General features: G+C 37.6%; 2 protein-coding genes across 2 annotated transcripts in view; both read left to right on the top strand.

The window, feature by feature from the left end:
• The window catches only part of LOC108669028 (S phase cyclin A-associated protein in the endoplasmic reticulum), a 46,597-nt gene extending 43,321 nt beyond the window's left edge, over nucleotides 1-3,276 (top strand). The window contains exons 17-18 of the mRNA XM_047880739.1: nucleotides 1,179-1,349; nucleotides 1,878-3,276. Coding sequence (XP_047736695.1) covers nucleotides 1,179-1,349; nucleotides 1,878-1,994 — 288 coding nt within the window. The 3' untranslated portion in view covers nucleotides 1,995-3,276. The remainder of the gene's footprint in view (nucleotides 1-1,178; nucleotides 1,350-1,877) is intronic.
• Nucleotides 3,277-7,904: 4,628 nt separating this feature from the next.
• On the top strand, nucleotides 7,905-11,982 carry LOC108669021 (coiled-coil domain-containing protein 97). The gene is made up of 6 exons (XM_018156305.2): nucleotides 7,905-7,947; nucleotides 8,237-8,574; nucleotides 8,892-9,011; nucleotides 9,936-10,181; nucleotides 10,639-10,887; nucleotides 11,657-11,982. The coding sequence occupies exons 1-6, from the start codon at nucleotides 7,927-7,929 to the stop codon at nucleotides 11,961-11,963; spliced, it is 1,281 nt and encodes a 426-aa protein (XP_018011794.1). The 5' UTR covers nucleotides 7,905-7,926; the 3' UTR covers nucleotides 11,964-11,982.
• The last annotated feature ends 3,072 nt before the right edge of the window (nucleotides 11,983-15,054 follow it).

Here is a 15,054-nt window from a genome sequence, read left to right as displayed (position 1 = left end):
GTGAATTATTAGGATTTGTTTATTCTGTGTATTCTTTCGTTTTACACTAAGACCAATGAGTGGGTAATGTTATTCGAATTGTGACACTTTCTTAACCACAGCACAAGCAGATAACGAACGTAGGACTGATACTCCATTTTGCCGAAAGACTACCTAATACCTAACTGGGTCAGGATGACCCACACTAGGACAAAAAGTTCAGAGCTATTTGGACAAAGTCTCACTCATTTCTCTGTGTATTTGTGGGCTGAATTATGACAAGGATCACGTGTAGATTTGGACATTGCCAACCAACTCGTCGGCTTGCTCACCGGCAACAAGGCCAATAAACAAGCAATCCTTAGTATTTATTTTACTTCATGTTCTTTGTAAGGATGTTTACTGTATGCTCTTTTTCTAACGTCAGTTTGTGACGTAATAAAGGCCAAACTCCAGAATTTATTTGACTGAATCTCTTGCATTTATCGCTTTATAGTAGGTTATTTTCTAATTCTCATCGTATTAGAATCTTGAATTTCAGACTCTAGTAGCTGTGTTTTAAATGAGCCATATGGCCTTTATGATTATTTTTTGCGCAATTATAGAATATGGCTGATTTATGTTAACCCTCTACCGCCTGTCATGAGTAACCGGAGCAATATTGTCACAAGCCTACTTTGCAAAAAGGATACGTTTCTAGTGAGCGCAAAATGACTTGCACTGATGGTTGCCGCCACGTACGACAACTTTAAAATGTTCTCTGTTGCGTACAAACGTCTTCAGGCTGCTACACTCAATAGTTTACGTATAATTCAAGTTGAAAGTTATGTTCCCGGTGAGTGACATATGGCGGTAGAGGGCTTTGGCGCACTCCTACGCCTGCTATATCCGGAACACTTAGCAAGGTTACCGGGGCAGTATTTAACGAACTACCCCTGCAACATTAGCCTGCAATACTCAATAGTTTACGTATTATTTAAGTTGAAAGTTATGTTTCCGGAGAGCGACATGCGGCGGTAGAGGGTTAAGACGCACTCCTACGCCTGCTACGTCCGGAACACTTGGTGAGGTTACCTTGGCAGTATTTAAAGAATTACCCCTCACGACAATGTTTATGGTATTGTTAGTGCGTGGTGCAGAGCCGTGGCAGTATTTAACGAATTACCCCTCACGATAGGTAATGTTTCTGGTATTCTCAGTGCGTGGTGCAGAGCGGCGAGACGCCCACGGTGCTGCAGCAGCTGTGTGCTCTGCCGTGGCAGTATTTCAGTGAACCTCGCCTCACGACCGTGCTGTTCCCGACGCTGCTCGCCTGCTGCGCCGGCAACCCGCACAACGCTGCCATCCTACACTCAGAGATGAGCGCACAGGTATATTGTCATTATTATTAGCTCATTTTCTCATTTATGGAAAAAGGCGCTATTGTGCTCGTCATGTCCGTCCGTCCATCCGTCTGTCTGTCTGTCCGTCCGTGACTTCACGTTTTCATCGACGAGAAAATGCGCTGTGTCACTCACTGCAGTGAGTACTGAGTTAGATTGTTATTCTTTTATTGATATTATTTCTTTATCATTATTCCTTCACTCGGTGATGAGCGCCCAGGTACATTATCATTATTATTGTTACTATTTTATTAATATTATTTCTTTATTATCATTATTCCTACACTCAGAGATAAACGCCCAGCTGCTTGAAACACCTCATGTACTAGAAGACTATAATTATTATTTACAAAAAATTTATTGTGGGACTCTCTGCGTGTGAAAGTGTCGCAGATGCCTAAGTCAGTCCAGATCTCTTTATTATTGCTGTGTAATAATGCTCAGCACTCCGGGGGCACTAGAATATTTGATGCAATAAGAGGGAACTGAAGGGAAATTAACCAAGCTATTTTGCAGGTGCTGCTGGATTACGTACAGAACGAGGGCAAGGCGTGCACCAACCCTCTTATGGGCCTCCTGCTACAGAACGAGGGTAGCCTGCTGCTGGTGCCTGCTGCTACAGAACGAGGGTAGCCTGCTGCTGGTGCCTGCTGCTACAGAACGAGGGTAGCCTGCTGCTGGTGCCTGCTGCTACAGAACGAGGGTAGCCTGCTGCTGGTGCCTGCTGCTACAGAACGAGGGTAGCCTGCTGCTGGTGCCTGCTGCTACAGCGTCAGGGTAGCAGGCTACTGCATGAATGCATGTTAAGGAATGTGATAGATTTGTCACCGCGTTAAGCTAACAAATTGTTATTAAGTTATAACCTCTACATGACTCCGCTTGAGGGTAACAAATGAAAGGGTAATTACACAATAACCTCGACATACACTTGCATCAAAGTACCAGTAATTATTACCGGTGGCATTCGTTCGCTTTACAGTAACAAACGAGAGGGTAATGAAGTATTAACCTCGACTTGCTCTGCATCTCACGCTACCTCAACAGAAATAGGGCGAAATAATACCGATTTGAATATTTTTTGGTTTATCCGTCCTAAGCCTTCACTTCTCATCGATGACATACCAACAATGTTGGTATTTTGTCTCACTGCTACCTTTTCTCCATCAATAATATACCTAATAAAACGTTTTTCCATTAACAATGGCATGGGCTTCTACCCACATTCAAGTGTAATAATTACTATTCAGAATTATTGAATACATGTCTCACAATTATTCGTGCTCTTGGTCCACGCTTTTTCCGGTCTCGTTTTGAATCGTGGTAGTCCGTCCTTATTGTTTTATGTACATGGAAGTTTCTTAAGAGAACTATTTCTTTCCGATCCCAAACCTTGATTAGTAACTTTACCTTGCGTCTCACTGGTCTCTATATGTAGCTTTAATAGATCTTAAGTTTGCGCTTACATTTTTTGACAACCGGTATCAAGACCAATTCGATGCATCTGTCATTTTATTAAAAATGTCAAGAGATATTTTTCCAATTGTTACAATATTTGTTATTAATTCTTGAGGAAATTATTTACTGTGACGGACTTGCGAGGAGGGCAATTCGATTTGTAAGCTAGCAAGTCAGTGCATTTTTAGCAATGTACTTAGCCAGGGCAAAACAGTATTTTTTTCGCATAAATTTTTTGCATTAACTTAACGATTGACGTCTGGGACCCTTATTCCCATAACCAGGCTTTGCATCAACAGCTTTTGTGTTATAATATTCTATCCTACACTCAGGTAATTGATGGGGCCATATTGGTTAAAAAGTGACACGCTTTCATGCCCACAGTCCGAGCAGAGAGTAACTGTATTACAGATGTGTCCTTTTTAGCGCATTTTCTCATTTATGGAAAAAAGGCGCAAATTGTGCTCGTTATGTCCGTCTGTCTGTCCGTCTGTCTGTCTGTCCGTCTATCTGTCCGTCTGTCTGTCCGTCCGTCGGTCTGTCTGTCTGGCGGCCGTGACTTCACGTTTTCGTCGACGAGAAAATGCGCTCTCTGTCACTCACTGCAGTGAGTACAGAGTTATATTTTTTGAGTAATGGATCAGGTTGACCCAGTATGGTAAAAAAAAGTGCATCGGCATTTGATCTAACTCTCCCTCATCCCCCAGAGTGTACTTACTAGCACATTATCTTCTATGAAGTATCTGTCCATTTTTCGACATACTCATATCCATGAGTACATGAACAACTATTGTATAGAACTCCCTGCAGTGGTGAAAGCGATGCACTTTTTATAGCATCGCGCTATTTGCAAATTTTTGATGAATCTGGTGCGGGCAAAGCCGTAAAATTCCCCATGACTTCTAGTGAACATTTGCAGGCAAATGTTCACGTAGAAAATATGCCCCCAAATCCATGTGACTTATGCTGCTTTTTTCGCACGTATTGTGCGATATGAATGTTTTAGTTATCTAACTATTTGTTGTTAAAAGTTGTTCAGTTTTGAAGTTGTTAAGGATTATGTCCGCTGGCAGCTTCGATTGTTTTGCATTTCAACCGTTGACATCGTTAGCAAATTTTTCGAATTTCGGTTCCATTTTTTCTAGTTCACGGTTTAAAACTGGATTTTCGGAGTATGTTCAATTTTAGCTTTTTTTTTTGACCTGGGGAATATTTGATATATGTTCAATCAGACAATTATTGTGTCATGTTAATTTCTGCACTTGTTTTGACGTTTTTTGTGACCGGCACTAGATTTTTCGCTAGCATCGAAGTTGTTTGCTTACAATCAACCAAGTCCTGTCGACAATATAACGATGGGCATATAAATATGCACGTCAATAATTTTCAAAATTCTTAATGGCCTATCCGAATTTTGAGCTTTGTTGTTTGAAACATTTTACATTAAGAATTACAAAAGTGTCGCAGAAATTTTCCAGTTCATGTGCGACGTAACCTGATGTAATATTTATAGTTTTTGTCCGACTTAATAAGTTTAATTTCTAGCCCGACTTAAGATTTCTAGTTTCTAGCCCGAATTGATATTTAGAATTTTTGTCCCGACTGAATATATCTAGTTTTTTCCCGACTTGATATTTCTAGTTTATGTCCCGACTGAATATACGGTATCCAATTTTTGTCCCGACTGAATATATCTAGTTTTTGTCCCGACTGAATATATCTAGTTTTTGTCCCGACTGAATATATCTAGTTTTTGTCCCGACTTGATATTTCTAGTTTTTGTCTCAACTTAATATTTCTAGTTTCTAACCCGACTTTATATATATCCTGTTTATATCCTGACTCATATCCAAGTTGAACGGCTAATTAAAGGCTGTGCGTTTCTTTGCCATCTATTATATTTGTTGTGTTAAGCTCTCGAGTTATTTAAGATCACGGCATTACAAGAATATATTACCATAATAATGTGTTCAGGTGCTTAGTTATTACTTGTTTAGGACGCTTAGGTTGGACGAATCTTTCATTCATTTATACGAATAAATGAATGAAAGATTCGTCCGAGAAGAAAGCCTTTACTAAATCACGTGTTGCTTGTTTTTATGTTCACGCGTTGTCGTCTTTCATATTCAAGTTGAAAAGATTTAGATCAATTTGTTCATTGTGTTATTGATATCAATCTATCGTCTTTAAACTTCAAGTTGAATACATTTGAGAGAAATTTATTCATTGTGTTATTAATATAAATCATACTCACTGTATGCTAATGTGCACGCTATTGTGAAAACCAGCAAAGATTTTCCTTCCCTTTGGTTTACTTGTGAGACTACATATGTAAAGTTGGCCACAAACTTCCGTGTTATTCTAGTATTGTTTTATTGATATTAACGTATTATTGCCTCGTGTTTAACATGCGATTATATGAGAGAGTAACGCTTTACCTAATTATCTTTATGACTCGAACTTATATACTTAGTTTTATTATTTTGTTAGAAACTATTCCCACGTACTAAATTAGTCTAATTATTATCACTTAACCTTACATGCGAAGGACCTTACAAATAACCTTACATGTTTTGAGGGAAGGGGTCAGTGCCTTGGGTGGACGGCCAATAAATGTATTGCAACGGAAGTATTTTGCGTACTTCTTACCCCTATAAAACATAGATTTTATTATGGAAAATTTATGTTAAATACTCACGGCAAATTTGCTAGGTTACTGCATATTACTGGCAGTCAGTGGCCAACGTATTTTAATAAATAAAAATGAAATAATTAATAATAATTTAAAATAATTTTTAGTAGATGGCATGGCCATGTACTAAAAATTATTTTTTTTCTGATAAATTTATGCGCAGAAAGCTTGTTTCCCGTGATTGCTCATTTTCATAAAAAAACAATGAATGTTCAGAACTTCTGTGTCTGTGAGCGCACTTTTGCGTCTACCTTTTTTGCCCAAACCTTTTCTCGTGTTCATCAAGAACAATGGAGAACTCCCGTGTCCAGAGCGTGCGTAGAACTTAAATTTTTCTGTAAATTTACTACAAGCTGTCATACCTAATTACTTCAATTGCGTAAATCCGCGTTGAAAGTTAGAATTTCTGTTCATTTTAGTAGTCGTTGACGCAAGGGAGTTGAGAAGAATCGATTTAAGGAAACATAAGCTGTTAACACTTTTAAAGTTATGGCACTTGGTGTAATTCAAGTATCATTGAAGTGTCGTGGGGTTTATTACTTTGCAAGTATCATTGACGTGTGATAATATTAGTACTCGTACCATGATTCAATTAATAATTAATATGATTTTGGGGGCAATTCTTGTATTTTGCACGAGTTACTGCCCCAAATAAATTGCCATGTTTTTCGGGTGCAATTTTAACTATTTTCCTCAACTTCAATAGCCTGGAAAAGCTTCCTAACTGAGAAGTAAATATTATAAACAATAATAGCTGATTTAAGATAAAAAAATTCTGATTATGCATTAGAGCCTGATTGTTTAACGTTGTGACAAACTATTAATAAAAACTGTCGAAAAGAACGTACAAGTAAATTGATTTTTTTGAGGCATTCATGAATCTCCAAAAATCAGAATATCACTCAATATTCCTAATGTGAACGATGGTTTTTGGGTTGGAAATTTAGTAGAAAACATGTAATTTCTAAAGGTTGTTATTGATGTTCTATAAAACTTGTGATGACAGCTTAACGTTTCCTTGAACCGTTCCTCCAACTAAGGGCTTTCTCTCTCGGCGCTCCCTCGTCCCTGAGCCTCCTTATTCCAAACAGAATTTTTAAAATAATATTTAGGTATTAAAATCAAGAGCAATACTGTTATGTATCATAATTATAACAGCATTAGTAATAGGCAAGTATTATCACAGGAGCACTAATACCATTTATGCCTAATCATCAACACAGGTTTGATATTAACTAATCATGCGCTTATATGAGTCATTTGGTTTGCTTCTGTTGAAATTATTCACGAAGTTCAAAAAATGAAGCCAAGTATAAATAGTTTTTTTTACATATTTTCTGCGCAAGTTTTGCCTGCGCACAGTTGGATCGAATAGAACGGAAGCGAATATGTTTCCCTATGAACATCTTGCAACCTCATGAAACACTGTCCGAGCCATGCAAATTGGTCTTTTGTTAATTTAATTTTTTAGTTAAAAGCAAAGAAAACGCCAAGAAAATTCACCATATCGATATTGAAAACGTTTCGGAGCGTTTCCAAAACGTTTTCAATATCGATATGATGAATTTTCTTGGCGTTTTCTTTGCTTTTAAATTCCTTGTGAACTTGCGATATAAGCAGACTAATGATATAAGTACTAATTTTTTAGTTAATGCAAGTTGGCTACAATCCATTTGCTGAGTAGATTAACTGAAAAATTTTGATCTCATAAGGCATAGTCAGAAATAAGCAATATGTAGTGCACCCGACATCTACCGCTGCTAGTGTTCTCTTCAACGTTTGTAAATCATGGTTATTGTTATTGCCGTCGTGCTGTTAAGACGACTCAGGCAATTTAGGATTCTTTATAAACCTATTTCAGCTGATAGTTAAATGAAATCCACCTCATTCTTTGTGACGTCTGGCTTAGCATGGATTTTTGTTTTTGGTAATCACATTTCATTTTCAATAGGTAATTATCTCTCTTCCTCTCAGGGGATACTTATGACGCGTGTCTGTGCGCGTCAGAAGTTCTATGGGATTTCGCGCTCCTGGGGGGATTTTTCCTGAGCGCTCCACCGCTGAGCTCGCGGTGTCTGACTGCAGGTCTCAGTTGTGGGGTTAAGTTATTATGTAGGCAGGATTCCTTACATTAAGTTATTATGTAGGCAGGATTCCTTACATTAAGTTATTATGTAGGTAGGATTCCTTACATTAAGTTATTATGTAGGCAGGATTCCTTACATTAAGTTATTATGTAGGCAGGATTCCTTACATTTCCCTTCTTTGTCTCTCTCGTGCGGGCGGCCGACGTCCCGTGTAAGCGACCTCATGTTCGAGTGTCTTCGTTTCTGTTGCTTTTCACCTGTCCCTCCTTGTCACTTCGTCTCTTTGAGATGCTAACGCTGCTTCTCTCGAGCCAGCTTCAGCGGGCTGAACATGCGAGACCTCTCGCCCCTGGTGGGTGATGATTAATTTAGATTTTGAATAATTGAGACCTTCCGCCTCGCTGGCGTGTTAACTTTTGACCTCCGGTGCGAAATAGCTTGATAGCTGAAGCGCTAGTAAACTATTCTACACTTACTTACTTGATTATTTCTCTTCCCGGTTACATCTAACCTGTTTCGTTCATTCAGACACTTGACCCTTCATCTCCTACACGACCAACCGATTCGATCTGAACCACTCAGTTGGATGTTATCCTCTTGGTCCAACAGTATTTTCATGTTCTTTTTGACTTCTTCAACAGAAAATATCTGAAATAATGTTCGGTGAATTGGAAGATGCGGATCCTTACCCTCCTCCTCCAGCACCAAATTCACCTACTCCGGCACTTTCTTCTCATACGTCAACAACATCTTCTGGTCATGCACCAAATTCTACTTTCCTTGCACCAAATCCTTCTATTCTGGCACCCAACTCTTCGACCAATGAGTTACTGTCACATCGCATCGCCCGTCATCTGGCCCTTAAGACAGACGTTGTTCTCAAAAGTCAACAGCGGGGTGAACCCGAGTTATCAACTGAAGAGAAAATCGCCATTGCCTTGCAAATGATGATGGAGTCACCTTCTCAGTTTCTGTACAGGTTTGTATCCCCGATGTAATAGTCAATCGAAAAATGAAGCCTTTAATTTTTCAACTGCTGTGAATAACCGAATAGGTCATCCCCGATGTAATTATTCATCGATAAAGGAAGTGTTTAATTTTTCAACTGATGTGAATAACCGATTGGTGTTTTTTAATTGTTTATACCTAACTAAAGTCTAAATAAATCGGGATGTAAACTTGTGAATACAGTGTTATATTTACACAAATTATATTTGTTAGGCACTTTTACAGTCGTTTAGTGTGAATAATCAGCGAATGAAACCGAGCGTCTTTCACATCTATTTATTTTTCCAGATTTGGTCGACATTTACTATTAGAACATTTGGAACTTTTTGAAGAATCAGCTGTGCAAGATTCTCTGGTCGCGCATTATCTTGCTGAAACTCGAGCCAAACTCGACAACACGAAACACAAGTGAGTTTTATTCCGATCTTTGAGTTTCACTGACCAAGTTTTTTTTCCTATTTTGTTCTTCATCACCTATTGTTATCATGTTCTTCTCCTGTGAGCATAAGGAAACATAAAATGATTAGGAATAGACTATAATTTAGAAGCTTTTTAACACGTTGACTCCGAAGTGGTACATATGCGTACCACAAAATGATTTATTGTATTTCTCCAGGACGTAGCGGTACATAATTCAGGTTGCCTAAAATCGGCCAAATCCGAGAACAAAAAAGGCCAAAAAGGCCTTATACTAGTTTATTTGTAGGTTCCGCTATAAAAATTCCATTTATTTTCATTTTGCAGTATTTAAAATTTAATTAGGAAGTACCCCCATCATAAATAGTAGCCGGCCAACGCAATTGAGAAAAACTAAATCACGGAATTTATCCGGAAAAAATGACCGTCTGGCAACCCTGTTTAAAAACAGTACAAAAAATTAAATAATAGTACAAGATGAAGTAATCAGAGTCAAAGTGTTGATCGAAGATTAAAGTTCAGAAATTAGATTTCTCATTTCAGTTCACAATAAACTATTACATGTAGATAAAATTATTATGCGTTGATCAATAGACTATTTGAACATCCAATTGCAGATACTATTCAATTTATTGAATGCTTGCGTATTCCTATGACACTTACTGATTAATTATAGAAAGAAATCACAAGGCAGGTGTTTGCCTCAAGAAGTGTAAATTGCACATATCAAAATTGCATATCAAAATGATGAAGGATGAATAATAAATTTTTTTCATGTGATAATATTACTGTGATGACTTAATTAATTTTTTATAATTAATAATTATTGTGATTAATAATTGTTGTAATTATTATAATTAATAATTTTTATAATTAATGATTATTATCATTAATAATTAAACGTTTTCTGTGCAGAACCGTTGTCCGTAATCGACGTTGGGCTGCCGTTCAGAGATTAAAGGACGCCTCGTTATCCACGACCTCATCATCCTCTCGAACGAACCAATCTAATAACTTGACAGAGTTTAATCATGAAGATTATTTTAGCGAATCTGAAATGAAGAAAAGAAATCCGCTACTGTACCAGCAACTTGTAGGCCAGCATCTCACCGAGGACGAACGCCAGGCACAGAAGCAGAATTTCGACAGATCGGATTGCCGGTGAGCTTTTTAGCGCATTTTCTCATATATGGAAAAAATATAACTCAGTACTCACTGCAGTGAGTGACAGAGAGCGCATTTTCTCGTCGACGAAAACATGAAGTCACGGACGGACAGACAGACGGACGGACATGGCGTGCACAATAGTGCATTTTTTCATAAATGAGAAAATGCGCTAAAAAGGCGCTATTGTTATCGTCATGTCCGTCCGTCCGTGAATTCACGGACATGACGAGCAGAATAGCGCTTTTTCATCAGTATTTCCGTGATCCTAGTGCCGTTATTTAACTAAAATCCTCCGATGATCGCTTTATTCATAACTTTATACGCTGTTCTTGAGCGAGAGGTAAACGTTTATTATTACTCTACAGAATAAACTCTGAAAAGGCATGCAAATGTTAAGGCTAATGATTTGCATCCTGTCAAGCTTCTACTCTTGAATATATTAACCTTACAGATTCACCACAATTATCTATGACCACCTCGACCAATGTTTCGAAAAAGAGTTGCAGAAAGAGCAAGAAGAGCGGGAGGACGACATGTTTGAAGAGGAAGAAGAGTCTGAGGAGGAGGACGAAGAAGCGATGGATGATGACGCTGAAGCTACGAGCTTGCATCCTGATCACAAAACTTTGCTTAGGGAAGAGTTCATGTCATCGATGTATCATTCGTTCATCTCCGGCAAGGATGAATCCTTCAACTACAAGTGAGGTTTTTTTTATATTCTATCTTCAACCGTGATTATAAACTATTTCTCATGGTTAATGCAGTGATACTAAGATTTTTTCTCCTTGTTACCCATTTAAAAGGTATAGACGGACTGCAAATGTACCTACATTTTAAAATTATGTTGCCAAATTATGCAGTCTGTAGAAAGTTAAAAACTGGTCCACAATATTTTCTTTTTGTTACCCAATTTAAACTAGGATTTTAATATTTTTCTCGCTGTTACTCAATTGACCATGTAGCGTGAGCAGTCTAATCCTCTCCGGAATGTTCCCAACATTGATATGTATGGTTAAATTAAATTCGAACGCGTTCAATATTCGTGAAAATTATCTTCAAGACGAGGTTCACAGCCAGTTTGTATTTGTGTAGGTAATGCACGTGTATTGGCAATATAATGGGAGTCTATTAAATAAGCTACGTGACTCTCTTCTCTTGTTAAAATGGAACGAACAATGTGTTACCAATATCATATCCGTTTGAAATTTAATGATCGGCATCATTTGTGCAAAACTAATTTATTACTGTATAGTCATTCGAAATGCTTCTCTCTGTTCCATGAATTTAATTTGAAATTTTATAGCAGTCGGTAATCACTAACTTTTTCCAATAATGTGCTTAACGGATTTTGTCTTTTTGTATTTATTTATTGTTTTTAGGTGGGACACTCTTTGATCATGAAGCATTTTCAATACTCTTTTCGAAGACGATTCATGTTGAGATCTCTTAAATTATTCTCTTGTGCGTAGAGCTGTGGACGAAAACGAGGACTTGGATTTATTGGAGGTGGAAGCTCGTGACAAAGAAGAGGAGTATTTCGACGATGAGCAACCATGTGCAGCGACTCCCATGTGCAGCGCCCCTGAGAGCCCTGTCTTGCCACGACATTTTCGCGAACGTGTTGAGCAGAAACAAAGTGCAAATATTGTGAAAGTTTGCACCGATAACTCCCTTATGCCATCGAGTGAAATGAATCACGTTCTGACAAACGTTTTTCCTCATGTGCAGAATCACGATGAAAATTTACCGCATGTAGAATCATTAACTTTGAACTAAAATAAATTTTCAGACTTTACCTGGATTTCTTTGCTCACTTTGCTGATTTTTACTTAAGGTCACTTTTATTACACTTTATTTGAAGTGTACTGTTGATTTTCTGAGCAGGCGAAATCTGCGACCGTGAATTTAATTAAAACAAACGATAAGGATTGTATGCGACAATTTATTTTTCTCGTGTAGGATGTGTATTGTTTAATAAGTTTTTCATCCAGTAAGCGCTCAATAAGGCTATATTTTTAAGACTGAAGTAATGTATGACTTTTTTTTGCTACATCTTGGTTGTTGTCAAATTATTCGATTTTATGATGTAACGAAGTTCCAGAATACTGTGGGAATTGTCTATCGATTAATCGTTATGTTTCAAGAATTTCAAGATGACTGGTTGATTTTTTAACCAGCTACGACTGTCTGTTTCATTTAAAAAACGAGTACCACATTAACATTTTTGATAAAGTTATAACTTATACCAAGTTATACATTAAATCTTATTTGTTGTCATATTTGTTAATTTGCATTTGCCGAAATTCGGTAATCTCACTGACCGAACTGCAGCCTCTTGACCTTGCAGTCATGAGGCTTACGTTAGGAGATAGTTTTTAGAACATTTTCTCATTTGTGAAAAAATGCACTATTGCGCTCGCCATGTCCGTATGTCTGTCCGTCAGTCTATCCGTCCGTCCGTGACTTCACGTTTTCGTCGAAGTGAAAATGCGCTCTCTGTCACTCACTGCAGTGAGTACTGAGTTATATATTTTTTTCTTTTGAGGGGGATTCACACTTAACAGGCGGAAAATTCCGGACCAGAAAGGCGAGATCTATCGCTGTAGATCATAAAGCAACGGCTTTAAATATCCGTTATTGTCGAACCTAATACAGCTGAAGATCTTGCTCACTAAGCGAGTTCGAGGTTTTCATGGACATTTCGGCCATTATCTACTCAAGTAAGAAAAGTGGTTATCTGCAACCTCTCAAAAAATGGAATTTTGGGGCATATTATAGCCTATTTTACTCCTAACTTTCATCCTTCCTAATTTTTTTATGCATCTATTTGAAAATTTTCAAGTTGTGGCTATCGAAAAATTATTTCAAGCCAGAACATGAAGTGTTCAAGTGTCACATGTTTGTCATGACTGAAATATTCATTCACACTTTTCACAGTAATAACCATTACAAAGGTTCCTCGTTGGGACATCGTCGGCTTTACCATAATAGCATGGGTAAATCCAGCCACTTGATCAGCGCGATGGTTACAGTCTTACATGATTTTCTCCTGGGACACTATCCTAGACATATCCAAATTTATACTGATGGCTCAAAGTCTGAAGATGGGTCTGTTTCCGCTGGACTTTTCATTCCTTCAACCCAGCTGGCGACTGGCTGGTTGCTCCGGCGAGAGCACACAGTTCTTGGTGCAGAGCTGTTTGCTATACACAAGGCCATGCAACTTGTCACTGATTGCTCAGGCTGGGAGGTGTGCTACCTGCATACCCGAAGTCTTCAAATCAAATTAAAAAAAAAAAAAAAATACAGTCTTACAGACACAGTGATTGTTTGGAAAAAATCTATTGTCAGTATGCATAGTGACAAACCACAGATTTTTTAGAATCGGTTCATTTTTAATTTACTCAAGAATTGAACCAATTTCTTATGTATGATAATGCTGGTATCTAGGATACTTTACTCAGTTTACTGGTCTACTTATAGGACTCAAAAATGAACTTGAGAAGTTGAGAGAGAGTCTAAAAAACTCTCTGCTTTGCCACTATGTTGAAATATGAATTGTTTTTATTTGTGGTAATTTAGAATTTTGATGCATTTCAGAAGTTGTTGTATGTCGTAAAAATTTAGTGATATCTTTATAGCTCCTATTTCCTGAAACTTAAATCAGGCTGAATTTGCTGAAAGGACAGTTCACGACGGTTGACTCTTGACTGAGTTGTAAATATAAATATTGTCCAGTGCAGTGTGCAGCAATCATTTGATGGGCATTTTACGACTATTTCCGTGACCGTGAAGGCGTGAAGCGTGAGCAGTTATCATTGGGACATTGGATACCTAGCCTATTCGCCCTATTGTTTGTCAATTCTGACAATTCACAATTGTCATTGTCAACAAGGTTTTATAATAGGTATTCAATTATCTTTTTGTTTATTGTGGCCTTAAATATTGTAAATGAACATTTTTTAATATGCTAAATCTCCACTTAGACTTTAGTCCACTAGCTACTTATTCAAAAATTATTTGTACCATTTGAAAGAATCAAGTACCTACTGTCAAAGGGGGTTGGCTAATAAGGGATGGTTTTGAGTGTTTTTGTTGATAACTTTTTCAGTTTTGAGCATTTTTGTTGAGAACTTTTCATTCTACCTAATGTTGCCAGGCTAGTCTGGAAAAGTCCTATTTTTGTCTGAAATATCGCGGCTCTAATATCATATAATTTCAGTAGGTATGAAATCTCGCAGCGTGAATGTCATAAATTTTTGTTTGATTAAAAAATCGCGGTTTGCACTTCACAAACATGTCATTTCATAAAATTTTCAACTTCCGCAATCTCTCGTAGAAATGGAATCATGGCTGGCAAATCCATAAAACCACGGCTCGAAAAATTCAGTCGCGGCTCGCCAAGTAGATATATTCCATACTAGTTGCCAGGCGGTGCACAACTCCATGATTCTATTTATGAAATTTAATGCACAATCAAGCATGGAAAACTTATCATTAGGACCATGGTCCATGAACCATGACTAGAGCTTTCCTGCCATTTCTGGAACCATGAGATTACTGCCAGATGAATTACCTCCTATCTAATTGTTAACAAAAGTGCACAATCAGGCTGCAGGATTCCAAAGTCCAAACATATAAGAAATTCATTATGTTGGAGGCTTGGAGCCACAAGATTTCAGAAACAAGTATTAAAATTCCAATCCTGTGCACAATTTTGTGATGTCTGATGTCATGATGCATTAATTTTTTGTTGCGTAAAATTTTTTTCACTGAGCAAACAGAATCTGAATGTAGGTACTAATCAAATTCTTTGTTGTAAATTGATTTTTTTGTTGACTGGAGCCTTTGCTAATCAAGGTTCTAC

Source organism: Hyalella azteca, unplaced genomic scaffold (assembly GCF_000764305.2).
Source record: "Hyalella azteca isolate HAZT.00-mixed unplaced genomic scaffold, Hazt_2.0.2 contig6127, whole genome shotgun sequence".
NCBI classification, from domain to species: Eukaryota; Metazoa; Arthropoda; class Malacostraca; order Amphipoda; family Hyalellidae; genus Hyalella; species Hyalella azteca.
This window is presented reverse-complemented; position numbering and strand designations above follow the sequence as displayed.

Excerpts from the sequence above, each read along its gene's own strand:
- LOC108669021 (XM_018156305.2), top strand. The coding sequence starts at position 7,927 with ATGCGAGACCTCTCGCCCCTG. Across the intron at positions 9,012-9,935 it reads CTCGACAACACGAAACACAA|AACCGTTGTCCGTAATCGAC; the intron begins GTGAGTTTTATT and ends TTTTCTGTGCAG. Across the intron at positions 10,182-10,638 it reads TTCGACAGATCGGATTGCCG|ATTCACCACAATTATCTATG; the intron begins GTGAGCTTTTTA and ends TTAACCTTACAG.